The following is an 18319-nucleotide window of genomic DNA, read 5'->3' as shown; positions in this document are numbered from 1 at the left end:
AAGGGATAATTTTATGATGCACTAAGTATCAAACCATAATCCACTTTTGATACAAGTATTTGAAAGTCAAACGTGGGTACATAAAAAAAATAAATAAGCGTTTTTTTTTTCATTTGGGAGCATTTTACTGTTTTTTTATTTTATTTTCCAGGGTAAATTGAGGTAGTAAGGGGTCTGCTGCTGATTGGGCTCTCCTTCGGATGCTCAGGACTGTGCTCTCGTTTTTTGGGATGGAGTATATGTGGATCGGCGGGGGGTGGGGCGAAGCAGCAAGGACGGGATGGTGATGGGAGCGTGTGCTGTCCAGCTGCTGGGCTGTAAGAGGGATCAGTTCTAGAAAGCTCGAGCTGCTGTTGTGAAAACAAAACTCCTACTCACCGGTTTGTCTCGTTTCCCCCGTCCCCATCTTCCTCCTCCTCCACCATGAATCTCAGACGGGGCTGTTTACTGTTTATACATAAAGTGACTTCAGCTGTTTTACACATCAAAGCAAGATTAATCAAAACTCAGGTAATGTGACATGTTACACAAGAACATCAAAATTATGAATAAACGTGCTTTTCAATCATGTCTCCTCAGCTTCGAGATCGGACCGCCCTTCTACCTCGGTTTGGTGGAGTCTTCTCCTGTTGCTTGGCTGCACTGTTCACTGCGCAACTGCATGCAGAGTTATCCGTCCACGAAGATTCGTTTACTTACCTTTAACATAAAAACAAAACTATAAAAAGTTTCACTTTACTCTCTCTGTTGCAGACAGGACGAAGAACACGTCAGCAAATCAAGGATTTCTTCGTACAAGATGGCCGCCATTGCCGCATAACAAAACCGCGCTGAAGCCGTCCGTGTTTGACTTATTCTAGAGTGAAAACTACGAACTCGAGGCCTCAAGATTTCTACGGGCTCCATTTGAATCATGATACCGTCCCCGCAGCATTATGCTGCCACTCCCATGTGTAACTTTTGAGGATGGATTGACAAAGGTTTTCCTTTGTATACAAGCAAATTTTAATTTTGAGGAAGGGGGGGTAATTAAACAGTAGGCAGAGTTTTCATACAAAAAATTTTGTTCAAACATACCAATTAATTGATATTAATTACTGCTTTATAACCAGTTTTACTGAGTTATGCAGCAGTAAAGTGATCTAAAGCACTCAAATAAGAACAAAGATTGACGAGTGGCCTAGGTGTAAGATGCCAAGGTATAATATTTAAGCAGTTTAAGGTCCTCCAACCTCCATTAAGCTTAAATGGGTTACTTTAGATATCTTTTACACTTTAGTAAATGTTTTTTTTATTACATATTGCATTTGCTCTGGTTATTTTTTATTTTTTTATGTTTGATCTGAATCATGTGAGACAAAAACAGATGCTGCATTCCTCCAGTCTATTTTTGTTCAATTATTTCTGTGCAGCCGCAGCAACTTGGAAATTGTTGTTTGCAAGAAAGAAAATCTACATAAATAAAAATGATGTTGCCAGTTTATAGTGTGAAGTATAAAGAAAATTCACCCGCATTACTTTAAATGACAGATTTCTAATTGTTTTCCTACGACTATACAGTGTATATATTAAAAGTTGTATAATCTAAAATAGCAAAGAGCAGAGCAGTCATATTTAGAGAAAACAAGGTTTTCAAAAATAAATATAAAAAATAACTTATTCAAAAGTTTTTGTTTAGTACAAGCAGACAACTTTTTTGAAGTTACATACTGAATAAGAATGCATCTTTATAAAGGAAGTCTAAAAATGTTGATGACAAACTTTGAGGTCCAAAAGTAAAATCTCAGACTTTTCCTAGGAAAAAAACATGGAAATCTCAAAGTTTCAAAAAGTTGAAAATGTTCCACCTTTGGAATTTTTTTTCAAGTCTCGTTTTTTTTCTAGAAAATGTCTGAGTTTTTACAGAAATGTACTCTTTTTTTTCTATCCACAAATAGGCTGTTGTTTAGACATGTAAGAGGAGGAGTGGTGTAATATGATCCCTTCGCCCAGCTAGGAACATGAAGGATGCTTACTTGGCAAAACTATCTCACAGATAAGATGAGACACATCCCAAAGCATTATGGGTCTATTACCTCTACGCACTGCAGGGATAACACAGAGGGAACCTTCAGTCTGGGTTCCCACAGGGAGACATTATTATTTAGTCGAGAATCAGCGACGACCATGGAGTACCGGATGGTGATTATGTACGTGGAGATCGGCTGCTTTGTAACCAGCCTGTGCGGCTGGATCCTGGTGTGCTCCACTCTTCCCACCGAGTACTGGATGTTCTCTGAGGTGGGCAGCACGGTGCTGACAACCGCCCACCACTACTCCAACCTGTGGAGAGACTGCGTCTCGGACACGACGGGGGTCTCCGACTGCAAGGACTACCCGTCCATGTTGGCCCTGCCTGGTAAGGCACTGAACACTCCACAACTGACTTTTCTTTTTTTGTTTTAAATTGCTGTACTTTAGAAGCAGCTATAGCAAATTTTATTTCTACTTTAGTGCACATGCACGCGCTCAGAGCACTGGCGGTCTGCGCCGTGATCACGGGGTTCTTTGGAGGCGTCCTCACGCTGATCGGGATGAAATGCACTAAAATTGGTGGGACAGAGATTACCAACGCAAGGGTGACGTTTTCTGGTGGTATAACCTACTTAGTTTCAGGTGAACTTTTTTTTTTTTTAAGTGTTCAGATTTCTTTTTTTAATAAATGATAAAACGTCAAATTTAAATAAAGTGAATGCTTTTTATCTGTAGGTTTCTGTGGGATGATAACATACTCGTGGTGGGCTAGTAGAGTCATAACAGAGTTTGTGGATCCAAACTTCAAGGCCAAAAAGTGAGCAATACTGAAAGCTTCATTAGAATATTACTAAATAAAACGGATTTTAATGAGTTGTGTCTTTTGGTCCAGATTTGAACTGGGTGCTGCTGTTTTCATTGGCTGGGGAGGATCCATCCTGCTCATTAGCGGGGGAACGGTGCTCACTTACTTCTCTGGAAAAGAAGGTCTACCAAAAAGGTAAATTGCAGCCTGGCCGTTGCGTTCCTACGCTAGTCACTTCGATTCTAATATTGTGTCACAGATCCATCAGAGCTTTCTCCCATTGACTTTGATTCCTCCGGTAGAATTTCAACTGACAAACATTTGAAGTTGCGAACGATGACGTAATTTTTCTGCACCATTTTGGAATTGTGGTCTGACTGGAGTTTTAGGAATAGCAGCGGAGAACATTAACGATACGACGTGTGTTACGGCCATTGAAGATCGGGAATTTTTGTGTGTGTAAATTTCTGCCCACAAAAATGGTGGTTTAGTAATTGGAGTTTTTAATTTCCAAGCTTTCTCTAGAAAAAAACTTGGACATTTCTGAATTACAAAAGTGGGAAATTTTCAACTTCTGAAACTGAAATTTTCACTTTTTCCCCCCCAACCAAAAATTCTGAGATTTATCTAAAAATGTCTTTGCTTTTTGGCAGAAATGTGCTCAGTTTTAATTTTTTGTTTAATCTACAATGACCCTAATATGTCGTCGTAAAACGAAGCAGTTCAGTCCATGTTGGCCAGACTTCCAAATATTAACAGCCACTGTGTTTGGCTTGGCACTTCTCTTTTTGTAGTGGAGAATGGTTTTTTTCACAGCTCAGGCTATTTTTGGTAAGCTTCAAAGCGTTAGCAATTGGATAACATTTAAATTGAGGCAACAGAGTGACATTTCAGATAAAAGATAACAACCAGGGCAGGGTGACATGCTTGTGCCTCTGTTTTCCATTACAGTTCATCAAAAGGCCCACGAAGGCCGGTTTCTTATGCTACCGTCCACACCAGACGGACGTACATGCAGCCGCCGTCGTCCAGAGTGACGCTGGTGCCGCCGCTGTATTATCCAGATGGGAGGAGTCAAACAACCAGAGGGACAAGAAGAACCACTCCCATCGAGAATCGGGACACCTTCGTATGAACTCAAAACTCAAAACAGAGTGACTGAGCGGATTCTGTGGGTCCATAAGGTCCGTCTGTTTGAAGAAGTTACATTTTTTAAGAGTTTAAAGAGAAATACAAGTTCTACTTTCTGGATAAATCCCCCTGATAGTTTCTAAAGCAGTGGTTCTTAACCTGGGTTCAAACGAACCCCAGGGGTTCGGTGAGTCGGTCTCATGGGTTCAGCGGAGCCTCTGCCGCGGAGGTAAAGACTCACTTGTGTAAAGTCGTGATGACGCCCCGCTTTGCCATCACTTGCTGCAGAGGATCACGTTACATTGCTTAGCCAATCAGAGCTGCGGAGGAGCCCTGATTGAAGGAGCTCCACTCAGCAGGGATTTGAACTTGTGTCTTTATTTACTTCAGCAAAGCTCAGTTTTTACCAAGTTCTGTAGCTTTCGGTGAACTTCTAAATCTGCTCCTTAGTCGCATCTTTTCGGGGTTGCTACTGCCTCTAGTGGCGTGGGGGTGGTAACACAACTAATATAATTACATTACTAAATCCGAATACCGCAAAGTCTTTATTATTTATTATTCGTTTTTCGTTCTCTTAAGAATGTAGAGCTAATTAAATAAACTAAACAAGACCTTAGAGTGGCTCCAGTTTCGATGGCCAACCTGTTGAAACTGTGGCAAAATTTAAATACTTGGGTCGTTCCTGGACAGTCAGCTCAACTTTGCTGAAAACACTGACTATATTTTGAAGAACTGTTCTCAGAGACTCTACCTTTTAAGAAGACTTAGCGATCTGGGGTGACCCAACTAGAGTCACCCCTATGTCTTGAATTTGGGGGGAAAAAAATCATATTTTATTTATCGCTACAGAAGGGTTCAGTGAATGCGCATATGAAACTGATGGGTTTGGTACCTCAAAAAAGGTTAAGAACCACTGTTCTAAAGGAAACTTTTGATGAAATGTTGAGTGCTTCCTAAAAGTTTAAACTGTTTCCCCACAGAGAATATGCTTCTAGAACACCACCCTGTATTCTGAACAGAAGTCAAAGGTTTAGCAATTAAGAATCGCACTAGTAACTGATTAAATCATAGTTTTATTTAATCTGTTTGCTTTTATTATTAAATCATTTTTCATTCCTAATTTTATTGCCCAATCCTTAGATTCTTCTGTTCTTGTAACATTTCTTCTGCTTACGTTTTGTCTTTTAAACAGGGTTTAATTTTGGATTTCTTATTTTTTATATTGAATAAACCCTTAGGTTATGTACTGTAAATGTACTGTAAGCTATTTGGTGGCCAGGCAGAACTGAGCAACATTGAGGAAACTTGACTAATTAGATTTCTGATGATGAGGTGTGTTGTATTCATATTTTGTTTGTAAATAAAGTTGTTTTTTTATGTTGGAAAAATACAAGTGAAACATTTGCACCTAGCCTGATCATTATCCTATGCAATACAAGACCGTAACTGATCATTAAAAAAAAAAAAATCATAAGGGTAAAATAATTGCCATTTTAAATTTTTAAAAATACATAAATACATTTATACATGAAGACTAACTTTAGAAAACTGGAGTGGCTCCCTTTAAACTATGGGGAGTGGAAGGATGACCTGAGTGCTCAAAATCTCATCTTTATTGCTTGAATAAATATTACATGTAAATTGATACAAAATTTGATGTACAAAATCTGATAGAAATGCACAATATTTTACAAAAACATTGCTTGGCTCAGAAGAAGATTTGAACATACAAAAGAAAATATATGGAAGTCTGACAAAAAAAATTAATTGGCACAAGGCATTAAGATAAAAATAGAAAGCTGTCACCTAGTTAAAACGTTAACAAGACAAATCATATTTTCTAATCAAAATTTGATTCTGGTCCTGAACTGTCTGAACAGCCTCCTTGAAGGTATTGCTTCATTCTCTTTATTTTAATCTCAGAGTCCATAGAATAAATAAACAGAATAACTTTTCTTTGGCTGAAGAAGTGAGAGGTTGAGGTCCTCATGTTAGCTACGTTACCTGATCTGCTGCAGTGCTAATGCTACTTATTGCTTATGTCCTCTGAGTCGCTGATGTCGCTGAAAGAGCACAGGCTGCTCTTCAGCGTGCTTCCTGTTCCCGCTTCGGTCGGACCTGCCAGGCACAACAGCATCAATTACAGCATTACACACAGACCAACACGTTTGGAGCTCAGAGGAAGCCTGAGAGTCGGAATGACTGACCTGATTTGGGGGCTTTTCCCGTAGACGTCCCCCAGACGCTGGTGCTAGACGAGTCCAGGCTCTTCCTCTGGGGTCCGGAGCCAAGGAGAGACGTTTGCTTAGACGCTCCTGGTTTGTCCTCCAGAGAGGAGACCATCCACTCACTGCTCTCCTCTAGATCTGTCAGCTGTCGACACAAACCTCATTCCTTTGGTCCTGCTGGTTAACATTCACTGGGAATTAATTGCTTCTAATCTTGTTTTCTTACCGAAATCTCCTGAACTTCGTCCTTTCTCTCTGGGAGAACACTTACGCCCCCTGCAGGCTTCTTTACTGCTCTCTCTGATATGTGTAGTTCAACTTTTCTGGCCAAATCAGCGACTTTATCTGAAAACAAACAGAACAATTCCAACACCTCTGACCCAAGAACTGAAGATCAAGTTAATCTACTTGATACTGTGGTGGGTAACTAACCTTTAATGTGGCTTCCTTTATCATTGTTGCTGTTGTGGTTTTTGAAGCCATGCAGCCGCCCGGGGTCAATTTCCGCCAAATCGCTCACATCTGACCACTCCTCGTCGTCTTCGCTCTGCGTCTTCATGGTCACGTGACGGGACTGCTGTGGTTTAGAGGAGAACGACGACTGGCTGACTGCGCTCTGCCTGGACAGAGCCGGAGGGGGTCTGTTCGATTTGATCTGAACCATCAGATTTAACGACTTGACTCGCCGGAGTTGTGGCGACTTCTCCTCCAGGTCGGACTTTGAGTCGTCCGAGTCTTCGTCCGAACTAAACGGCGGGGTTCTTAGGAGTAGAAAAAGATGTTTCAATTTTGTCAAATTGATAAAAAAAATAGGGGGTAAAAATCAGCTGAAAGTGAGTATCTCCATACTTGCTTGTGCTGCTCTTCAATATGGGCTTCATGTTCGGGGTGGACGTCTTCGGCTGCATGAAGCCTTTGGTCCTGGGTGCCGGCTGCGGAGTCTTTGGCTGTGTGACGGTTGCTGCAGGAACCGCCTGGCTGGCTCTGGAGGGCAGGCTGCTGGAGCGCAGGCGAACCTGCATCACTTCACATAAACCCGTTAAGAGCATTAGAGACGATGCGTCGGGATGATCTCAGGCGTTAAGAGGCTTTTGTTGCTGACTCACCTTGATGGGGCTGTTGTTTGGATCTTGGGGCAGCTTCGCTGCCTCGCCTCGGTCCGCCCAGCTTCTGCTGAACCATGCTTGCGATCTCCTCCCAACAGCGCCAGTAGTCGGGCATCGTCTTGGCAACGGCCTCCTGCTTTAAACGCATCTTGGCGAGGAGGGAAGCCAACTCCTTGTTCGTCAAGCCTTTCTGGTTCTGAAGAGGAATAGAAGTAGGAACGCTAGTAATCAGTGAATCAACCTTTATCATTAACATTGATTGGTCTTATTAATTGATGATTAACTGACAAGTAGCTGTTTCCTTAGAAACCTTAGTTTTCTCTTTTATCAAGAGTAGTGAATACCGTTCCAAATGTATATCTCCATAGAAATGTATGAGCTTCGAACTGGTGATACATTTTCACTTATTTGCCGCTGCTCCGTCATACAGCCTGGCTGAATGAGCATTAGGGCTGTGTAATAATATCGATTTTGCGATATCGATATTTTCTTTCCTAGAAAAAAATCGATATTCATCCGCATGTATCGTAACATCCAACTGTCACCTTCCTCACTCACTGCTTTCTTCGCCGGGAGAGTGATTCGGTCATCAGGCTTACAGTGATTCCTTCAGATGTTAAGTGTCAAGGTTAAAAAGGTATCAAACTATTCAGAGCAGGGTACTTGGTGCACTTTATTTACTTTACAAATGCATGTAAGCTACAGTTTGTACTGTTTCAATGAAAAGAAACATGTTTTCTCACCACTTCTTTGATTCATTTTGTCCAGCTGTCGACTTTAAGTCTGTGTCCATGTCCAACCAGAGCCACATATTGTGTAGTTGGTGCTTTTAATCAGTTTTCAGTTAAATTAATTCAATCCAACTCTGTAACAGTCACAAAATGTCACCAAAATCACTCTGTCCCTGTAAAATCTTTCAGAAAATCGCAAAAGTGTATTGAAATGTATCGTTTGCCGAATATCGCAATATATATCGTATCGTGAGCAGAATATTGTGTATTGTATCGTGAGATTATTGTATCACTACAGCCCTAATGAGCATTATTAAGGTGATAACTTTAATGAGCTTGTCGAGTATTTATGTTTCAAAACCTAACCACATCAAGTGTGTTTTGCGTCCCACCCCACTCTGTTTAGACCATTTTTCTTTCCCGTTTTAAAGTGACGCCGCCATCTTTAGTCCTGGCTTCGCTATTGGATAACCAGAGGCGCCCTCTGCTGAAGGATGGCCAAACTACAACACTAAAGGACTGTAAGTGGATGGTTGTTAATCCATAGGAACTAATTTTAATCTAACAATTAATCGAAAATGTATCATACCTCAGTAAATAGTTTGCATCCCTAATTAAAAGTTAATTAAATACTGATTATTCGTACAGGCTTGACCCCCAGGCTCTCCAGCTTCTTGGTAAGGGAGCGTTCCAGCTCGGATCGCATCTCCTTCTTGATGCTGGGGTTCTTTTTCACAGCGCTGGCCGTCACCTTAGGTTTCTTAGGCGGTTCGGTCACATGTTTACCGGACAGCGGTCTCTTCTCAGAGATGCTGGAATCTGGAAAAGAGAAGACAGACACTCAAAAACAAAAAACACAAAACAAAAAAACACACAAAAAAAGTACAAAATGACACATGCATCAATGATGTCCACAGAAAGCCAAGCCATGAGGGGAGTTAGATGCAAACAGACAACAAACATGATGAACAATCTAAGAATTCATCACGAATCAAAACCCTCTTATTCCAAGTTTTTAAAATTTTTTATTCTCTTGGCACAAGAGGAGACTGGTGCACTCATGCAGCGTCATGCAGCCGCCCCGGTTCCATCAGCCTGACCCGCGTTTACCTTTCTCCTCTTCCGACAACTCCTGTATGGGATCCAGCTTTAGAGCAGAGGCTGGCTCCGCTGAGCGTTCAGGTGAACAGGCAGTGGGAGCCAGAACAAACGGGGGGTTACAGACGGGAGACTGGGCTGCTTGGGAAGCATCAGCCAGATCATATGTGGACAGATAAAAAAAAAAAAGAAAAAAAAAAAAGAAGAAGCTTGTTCTGATTAACTCACCGTGTGAGAACTTCTTTGGTTTGGGTTCTGGGGCTGGTAAACTGGCAGCGACTGGAAGACAGGAGGGATTAGAAGGTTTATTTTAAGGATAGTGGGGAAAAACCTGCATTTTCGTTTTGAATATAAAGATACAAAATACATCTTTAATGATTTAAAGAAAACAAGAAGACTTCCAGGAGTCCTCACCTGCTATTTCTTGCACTTTAGTGGGCGGACTGGTGGAAATGGTCCTTATCTGTGGAATGACGTCACAAAACAAAAGGAACTTTACTTTTTACTTGTTAAATTTTTGTCCTTGTAAAACTTGAATGTAAAGAATTAGTCTAATGCTTTTGTTAGACTTTTGTATGTTATCAGAAGTAGTGTCTCAAAATACAACAAATATTAAACTGTTTAGCAGTCTCCCATTTCAACAAGCTAACAAATACATTTTTTTAACAAGATTCCTACTTATTTATCACATTAGATAAACAGACAAGTTGAAGAATGAACTAGTTTCTTCCTATAAGCTAACAGCGGTTGGAAACATCAATAATCAGTCATTTTGCAGCTCTTTCTGGAGCTCCTCCAGGAAAGCAGCATTCACTTCCTGTGTACAGTATCATTATGCGTCAACGCTCAAATCCAGGATATCCTGAACAAGGGGCTACTACTCCACCCGCTTCCCCTGGCGACATAATCTCCGACTGCAGCGGAGAGCGAGAAAGCGGAGGCCACCTGCTCTCTCTGAGCCTCGATGGTCTGCGCCTTCTCCTGCAGCCTGCGGTCCATCTCCTGCTGCAGCCGCCGGCTCTGCTCCTGGTGCTCTGCCACAGACGACTGCATCCTGCTCAGCTCGTTCAGCAACTGGAAAGCAAAAAAACGGTTGGAGATTTGGGAGTGGGGGGTGTTACAAGTCCACTCGTTTCTCCTGAAGATGGTTTGATGCTGGTGTGTACCTCATTCTTTTCGGACTCGTGTTGAGCCTTGATCTCTTTGATTCTGGATTCCCACTTTTTGTCCTAGGAGGGAAATGTTTGTGTCAAAAAAATACAAAGATATTTCCTTTCATTTTTTTTTATTTCATGCCACAACTATCCAGCAACTTTTTACTTAGAAATACACTTGGGCAAAGTTTTTAAAACAAAATTTAAATTTTTTGTTGCTGGAAATTAAGTAAAGAGAAAAGAACAACATTTTACAGATTTTAGAAAATAATTAACCCAAAAAGTTAAATGAATAAACATTATGGCAAATCTCTTACTAATGTTGGTTTCATTAAAATATTACTTGTTTAACTTATTGTTGTGCAGGTAAACGCTACAAAAACACAAAATCTTATCAAGTATTTTAGTCTAGTTTCTAGAGTCTCTGTTCAATTGAACTAAGACAAATTTAACTTACAGTAACTCTTTAACAAGAAATACAAACTTGTTTTAAGTCAATAATTCCTTCATTTTGATTTTCAAAATGTATGTGTTCCAATTGGCAATATAACAAGACATTTTTCCTGTTATAAGTTAAACAAACTAGGCACTTCTTAATCAATATTAAATAATTATTAACTGAAAACAAGCTTATTCATGTTGTTGAAAACTTATTTGCAAGTTAGTTTAGTCTTATTTCAAGTGAATTAAGACATTTGCACTAAAAACTAGACTAAAAATACTTGGTAGGATTTTGTGCTTTTGCAGTGAAGGAGAAAGAATTCACAACAGTATTAGGTTGGCGTTTTTAATTGGAGACAAGAAGAAGCTCATTTTGGCCGCTGAAGAATTTTGGTGCGAAAAGTTTGAACACCTCTGAGTTAGAAGATTTGTTTTTTCCTCTCTGGTTGCTAACCTGTTTCTTCATCTGCTGCTCCAGCTTGTGGATGGCTTGCAACTGCATGTCTTTGTAAGCGTCTCGCTGTGCCTGAGAGTTGACAGGGCTGCTTGGCTTGTCCTGCTTGGTCGTCTGATTCTGATTTGCTTCCTGGGAAAAGGAAGGATTGTGCTAATTTGACAAATTTCAACTGAAATGATGTACTAAAAAGAAGCAGAAGTGAGCGGAGCGGTTCGGTCCTCGTACGGTGAGAGCCTGAATGTTTCGGTTGTATAGGAACTCCATCTCCCTGCGCATGCCGTCCCTGCTGTCTTCCAGTTTCTTGTCCATGCGTGCCATCTCCTCCGCCTTGAAGTGCTCCAGCTCCCTCTGCAGCTCTTTGTGCATCGACTGCTGCTCCTTTTCCTACGCCAAAAAAAACAACATTACGGCTGTCTCTCTTGTTTTTAATAGAGACAGTAGTTGTAGTTTTTATAATCCCAATTTGTGCGATTATAGGATAGCGAAAACAATCGTACCTGAGCAATTTTGGCCTGCAGATCCTGTTGCTGCTGAGTGATTTGATCCTTCAGACTGCTAATCTCCGTTTTCAGACTATCAATCTGAGATTTCTTCTCGCTGTCGGACTGCAACTCTGGAAGCACGAAGGTTTAAAACAATCTGTCGGTCTGTCCGATCGACGTTTGTGGCAAGTATTCGAAGCGTGTGATGGACTTACGCGACTGGTGCTCGTCAGGATGCCGCCGCTGCATGTGGTTTTGAAGGAAGGAGGAGTTGAGGAAGGATTTATCGCAATGTAGACACTGAAAAGAAAAAAAACAAGAAAGAACAATTTGTTTACATTGATCACCTTAAGGAAGGAGTGAAAAGTGTTAAACAGCAACCCAGTTAAAATGTAGCAACAAAATAATTACTCACATGAAAAACATAAAAGCTCTAAAACTGATATACTGCTTTTCTGCTGTTGAAGTAGAAGCTAGCACTAGCTCTGCACGTTTTAAACACAAAGTGTGTCTTTTCTGTCAAGCTTCAAGTTCTTTCCTAATATTCTCTGAGTAAAAGTAACATTTCCTCTTCACATAACGGAACGGGACGAATGCGTGAAGGAATGTTGGAAACCTCTCTAATTGTGCGACCTTGAAACCGTTTGAAAATGATTTGAACTTGTAAATTATTTTCCAGCTAATTTAAATGCACTGAGGTGTGTAATGCACTTTTACCCTCCTTCTTAAAGGCTTGATAGTCAAGCTAAAACAAAAAACAAATCCAAGTTTCAAGTCTTAAAAATAAACATTTTCTGCCCTAAAATTATGCTAATAATTCAAAACTTTTGAACTTTTTAAAATTCTGATTCATGCATGGAACACTGATGTCCAGCTGGCTTAAAAAGCAACTAATTAAGCTGATATCAGGTTGCTAAACTTCCACTGTTGAATTATACACAGCAAAATTGCAAAATAATCTCCACAATCAGCACATTGACTAATGAAATCGTAACTTAAGTGTACACTCTTCTGGTAAATAAGAATAAGGTAAATGCAATAATCAATATATTTTTGCCTTGGGATGATTTGTCTCTTTGTAGTTCAATTTTGTTGCTAAGTAACACCATTTTGACATTGGCTGCTTCTATTTTTTATTTTTATTTTTTACTTCGGTTTCTTCTTCTTGGTAGCTAAGAACTTATGATCAATTATAGAGATAAACTCACTACAAAAATAATGTTTTATTGTAATAATTGTCTTTATGTACGCTGCTCAATACATAAAATTCACTCATGTATTTAATTTCACTGTCATTTTTTAACACTAATTTCCATCCCATCCATCCATCCATCCATCCATTTTCTTACACCCTTGTCCCTCAGTGGGGTCGGGAGGGATGCTGGTGCCCATCTCCAGCTAGCGTACCGGGCGAGAGGCGGGGTCACCCTGTCCAGGGTCTGTGTTGCCCTGCGTCAGTCTGTCGCAGGGCAACACAGAGACACACAGGACACACAACCATGCACACACACACATTCACACCTAGGGACAATTTGGAGAGGCCAATTAACCTGACAGTCATGTTTTTTTGGACTGTGGGAGGAAACCGGAGTCCTGGAGAAAACCCACGCATGCACAGGGAGAACATGCAAACTCCGTGCACAAAGACCGGGGCCAGGAATCGAACCCAGAAACACTCATTTCCTCCACATGTAAATCTATTTGTCATCTGAACCCTGTTAGAATCAAATGATTATTTCTATGTATTATGAGAGCTATTAATTATCAATGCATATTTCCTTGCAGTGGATATAAGAACATATACATAAGAACAACTGCTTTATACATAGGTTGTCCATTTTGTGCCTAAATCAACTAATTTTACCTTTTATTGTTTTAGAATCAGAAGAAGAGCCTGATAATTTTCATTTTAAATGGAAAAAAAATATTTATGCTGTACATTTTTGTTTCGCATGTTGGTTTAAATACTGAAATCATGCTCATTAGATCTTAAGAATCTGACATCAGCAGTGATGCAAATAAACTCATAACCCTTATGAACAGGAGCATCCACTGATCTAGGCTGTACATTTCCAAACAGCAGCACCGGTGTTGCCAATATGCTGCCTGCCGCAGGCATCTCTACGGGCACCCCTGCTCTCTCTCAGACCCCGACCAGCACAGAAGCTGCCGGTGTGTCCACACGCTGCGTTTAACGCTGCAGTTCACTGCACCTGGGACTCCGTTTGGCAGTGAATCGACAGCTGCCGATACTGTCAAAGACCCAAAAACAGCCACACGGATCTGCAATGCTGCTTTCAAAGTTTTGAAACTGAGAATAATTCAAGATATACTGTGATTGGGTGGGTTTAAATATTAAAATAAACAAAACTCCAAGGAGAACGTCAGACACCTCTATCAATTATTGATCCGGCTCTGTTAGTTGAGCTTGTGGCTTACACCTTAGCAACGGCCAGCTGCCATGAAACTCTAGAGCTGTTGTCATGGCAACCTTTGGGTTAGGTCAAAGGCGACCAGTCGTTCATTCAAGGAGCACAAGGAGATTTCTGATTACTGACTCCAATGGTCTGATGATGAGCTTTATTCCAGACACAGTGACTTGCAAAAATATACACACACAAAAAAATCTGGATCGGTCAGAAAACTGCAACCAGAACAACCCTAATATATTGCATTAAATCCCAATAAAATACATTAACATATGACTAATTTTTAACGGAAGTGGAAATCTTTTTGCCATGACACTCCAGTGACAAAATGAACACAGCAGGTAGGTGGGTGGGTGGGGGGGGGGGGGCAGTCACTCTGATTATAGTCTTTTTTGTTTTGTAAGTGGATTTACAAAAAACTACTTGGCACCAAAACCCACCATCTGCTCAGCAGCTCTAAATCCTTTCTTCAGGTCTGAAAGCTTTGTTCTAATCTTACCAAGAGAACCCCAATACATTTGATGGAAAATGTCTCAGCTGCAGCTGTGCATAGATAATGAGAGAGGAGCCCAAAAGGAGGAGAAAAGCGGGGCGAGGGAGAATGGGGGCGGGGGGGACGTCTGCAGTACCTTGTGACTGCTCATGATCCGTGGAGCCAGCAGCGACTGCTGGGTGCGTATCACCTTCTTCCTCTGCTTCAGCTCGCCCATCAGCACCTTCGCCCTCTCCTCCTGCTTCCTGTGCAGGGCCAGCAGCTGCTCCCGCTCGCCGGCGGCCACCGCCAGTCGCTCCTCGGCGCCGCGCAGGTTGGCGCTGAGGACCTCCTGGCAGTGCAGGAGCCACTCCACCGAGAGCTGCGCCAGCCGCAGCAGCTTGACAAGCGCCGGGTCCACGGGGCTCTGGCACCGCTGGCAGCGCTCGCCGTCCAGGCTGCAGAAGGTCACGGTGCCGATGTGTTCCTGCAGGGCATCCACGTCCAGCTGGCTCGCCACCAGGTCCACGTCCACAGCGTTGATGCGCCGCCAGTCCACGCTCTCGCGGCGCGGGCGGAACTTGAAGGCGGCCGGGGCCGGGGCCATGCCCGGCGCAGAGTGCTGGCTGAGCGGGGAGTTCAGGAGGGAGGGGATCCCTGCCGACGAATGGGTCCCCTGGGCGTCGCTGCTGTAGGGGTAGTACACTCCATCGTGAAATGGCTGAAACAAAGAGCAAAGAGCTCATCTGAAGACAATCACTATTCAGTTCACGTTTTCATCAAATGTCCTAGAAAAACCTCGCAGCTACGAGAAATGAGGCAAAACAGCAGCCGACGGAGCCTCTGTCCTGCCCTGCTTACCATCCTTCACTCGGTGAGGTCTCCTCTCCGGTTCCGCCCACCCCCTTTCAGGCAGCTCAAAGCGTCAACGGGCGCGTTACCATGGAGACAGAGACCAGCGTTCCTGGGGAGACCAATGTTATCAAAACACCGCAGGCAGTCGGCAAATGTTCGTCCCTGTGGAGCACATATTCGTCTGAATGTATGGAGAAGTTAATATTAGATTTAACAGTTTGGATATATTTTAAATAGTGATAAAAAAAAAAGAAGATAGCAAATGAAAAGTGGAATTTAACTTACCTACCAGTGTGTTACGGAAAATGGTTTCCGGTGCTAGCAGTGGCTAATTTGTCAGTGTTTTTGAATTTCAGGTTGGGGCAGGCTTTTTTTCCCCCCTTCCACTCCAGCTTGGACCGCTATCCAAACAAAGCAAAACAAGCCCGAACCTGTCTTATCCACAATTCCGAAGTCTTAAATTGCCGTCCAAATTCAAAACATCTCTATATATATATTAAAAAACTCAAAACTCAAAGCTTTTTTCCTAGAGTCAGTTGTATGCCGAAGCCGTTACCTAGCTAACGGGGAGTTTTTAGAAACCGCTTTAAAAACACATTTAAAACAAACGCACCCATCACTTACAACAACAGGAGATGTATATCAAGTTTTAATTTAGCATTTTCTATCAAATAAACTTACGGTAGTAGTCGTTTCGTTCAGGTAAAGCCTTTTAAAAAAGTTTTTCATCGACGACACCTCAGGCAGTTTGTGGGTGACGTAGCTGCTGGTCTCCACATTCCTAAATCCCTGCTCGGTTGGAAAAGAGGGGCCGCCATGAAGTTAACGCTAAAGAACAAAACTTCCGGTCAATACCTTCAAAGTAAAAGACTACAACTAAATCTAAGTACATTCAAACAAAAAGGGATTTTTTTTAGCACATTAAATGGCCTCTGTGGCCTCTCTGAAAGTTTTACTTCCATTAGCCGAGTCCACATCTCTATAATATTTTCTACCATACTGAATAAAGTTAGCCTTTTTTAAATTTTCTCTGGAGTACGAAATGTTTCCAGAAGGTTCCTGGCACAGTCAGTAAGTTTCTGTTAAGACACCCTTAAGACACATTGAAGCTGGAACTAAAAAGAAACATTTCTTGGTGGAAACAGTTATGTTCCAAGTTGAAACTTTTACCTTTCTGGAAACCTAAAGACTAAACCCTGTGCCTGATGGTTCTCTAAGGGTAATAAAACGTGATTTCAGAAAACTTTAGAGGAAACTTTCTCTAAAACCTGCATGGTGTAGGTTTTAGAGAAACTTTTTCAAGTTTTAAAATATGTACTCTAAAGAATATCCATTACAGGTTCACACTGGGACAATTCTAATGAACTTCAGAGAATGTTCTCTGAATGATTTTTTAATATGCAGTGAAACAGGAACTGAATGGAGAATGTCTAGGAACCTTTCTCTAATGATTCAGATATTTGGGGAACATCCCCTAAGGCTCCCCTATGATCACTCTGAAAAAGTTACAACTTAGGTTTCCTCAAACAAGTGTTACCACTTAGTTTTAAGACGTTTTTATATGTAAACCATAAGTTAAACAGATGCCAAGTGCATCATGGACATGTAAAACTACAGCACCCATTTCAAATTGTGAATGTCTAATGCCTAACTTTTAATTTGAAACTACAGCCACTCGTTTCCGATGTTGGTCCGTCTTTTATGTTGCAACTTGCAATGAGATGGGGGGATGGGAGAAGACAGCTTTGAAACAGAGGGGGAGCCTAATGGGATGGTGACTTTGAGGGTCCATTCGGAGGAAGGAAACTTTTTTGGAAACATATTACCAGACATTGACAATAATAGATTTCCTTTCTTCTTTCTTTAAGTGACAAAAAGAGAAAAAAAAAACTAAGTTTGAACTTCAGTTGGGTAGCTTCCTTGATTACAGTATTATAAAGATTGTTCTGTCTTTGCTAAAAATTCACACATATCCATCCTACTTCAGGTAGATAAGGTAACAAGTTGAAAAGGAGTACCCTTGACATCCAGTCACCAGCTCTTAATGCATAATACCCTGATTCATGCATCTATCTCTTGTTCTACCTTGAACTAACTGACTCTGACACTATCTAGAAAAGCTACAGTTCCAGTCTTAAAGAAATTTATGCAGGCTTCCTGTATCAAGTCAAGAAGCAATCATATATTATCCCACTGGGCGAAACTGTTAGATTCACCTCAGGTGAGCCTGTCCACAGCAATAATTAAAATAGATTGTCAAGTCCTAGTAACCAAAATTACATAAAATAATAATCATCTTAGACAGGGAAAACAGGCAAAAGTGGCCAGCAGTGGAGGCTACTTTGTACTTTCAAAGGTTTGCAGAAAAATTATGTATTCAATGACGTTAAAGGGAAGCATCTCTTTAACGACTGTTATCAAAGTGAAAGTTATTGCGCTCATTTTAATTTATGATGCGAATAATTGTGTAATTATAGGGCTTAAGGCCTACGGATAATGAAAACCCAAAATTAAGGTTCTCAGAAAATTAGAATATACCATAAGATCAATTTTAAAAAAGAATACTTTAAATGTCATGTTTCTGAAAAGCCTGACAACAAATTTATTTGAATTAAATATTGTCTGGGGTTTTGCATGAATTACTTTGTACCAAATACTTTTTCATTCTTACTTCAGTAGTTTCTTGGACGACTGCTTTTTACTTTTACTTGAGTAAAAATGTGTTGATTGATCTAGTGTTGTCTAACATGTTTCCTTTTTTTTGTAAGAACTCTTTATTTACTGTTTTTGTATGTGACATAAAATCAAATACAGGTATTAAGATTAAGTGAACATACATAGAAACAAAATGAAATGTGCAGTCCATTACTACGGAGTGTGTTTTTGCTAATATGGTAGAGGAAGAAAGACATAAAAA

General features: G+C 41.0%; 2 protein-coding genes across 13 annotated transcripts; one reads left to right on the top strand and one right to left on the bottom strand.

Annotated features, from left to right (window-relative positions):
• Nucleotides 1-184: 184 nt before the first annotated feature.
• On the bottom strand, nucleotides 185-16242 carry dzip1 (DAZ interacting zinc finger protein 1). Of its 12 annotated transcripts, none has more exons than XR_014090954.1 (23): nucleotides 16084-16242; nucleotides 15688-15803; nucleotides 15409-15583; nucleotides 14705-15268; nucleotides 11862-11946; nucleotides 11662-11777; nucleotides 11390-11548; nucleotides 11162-11293; nucleotides 10279-10341; nucleotides 10058-10186; nucleotides 9527-9575; nucleotides 9341-9391; nucleotides 9125-9250; nucleotides 8661-8833; nucleotides 7284-7479; nucleotides 7027-7201; nucleotides 6610-6938; nucleotides 6404-6522; nucleotides 6157-6322; nucleotides 5954-6067; nucleotides 559-699; nucleotides 379-447; nucleotides 185-315 (listed from the first exon to the last, which is right to left on the bottom strand). XR_014090954.1 is itself a non-coding variant. In XM_017303733.2 (20 exons), exons 3-20 carry the CDS (start codon nucleotides 15409-15411, stop codon nucleotides 5976-5978), a joined length of 2727 nt encoding a protein of 908 aa, XP_017159222.2. In that variant the 5' UTR covers nucleotides 15412-15583; nucleotides 15688-15803; nucleotides 16084-16242; the 3' UTR covers nucleotides 5548-5975. The 12 variants fall into 12 exon arrangements, 10 of the variants coding, with proteins under 10 accessions (XP_017159222.2, XP_008423573.2, XP_017159225.2 ...); XR_014090957.1 differs by having other exon boundaries at nucleotides 605-699; XM_017303733.2 differs by lacking the exons at nucleotides 185-315; nucleotides 379-447; nucleotides 559-699 and having other exon boundaries at nucleotides 5548-6067.
• On the top strand, nucleotides 706-5529 carry cldn10d (claudin 10d). The gene is made up of 5 exons (XM_008425338.3): nucleotides 706-2398; nucleotides 2494-2655; nucleotides 2749-2830; nucleotides 2906-3013; nucleotides 3770-5529. The coding sequence occupies exons 1-5, from the start codon at nucleotides 2008-2010 to the stop codon at nucleotides 3951-3953; spliced, it is 927 nt and encodes a 308-aa protein (XP_008423560.1). The 5' UTR covers nucleotides 706-2007; the 3' UTR covers nucleotides 3954-5529.
• Nucleotides 16243-18319: the final 2077 nt, after the last annotated feature.

The sequence above is a fragment of the Poecilia reticulata genome, chromosome 2, assembly GCF_904066995.2.
Source record: "Poecilia reticulata chromosome 2, P_reticulata-male-v2, whole genome shotgun sequence".
Taxonomy (NCBI): Eukaryota; Metazoa; Chordata; class Actinopteri; order Cyprinodontiformes; family Poeciliidae; genus Poecilia; species Poecilia reticulata.
This window is presented reverse-complemented; position numbering and strand designations above follow the sequence as displayed.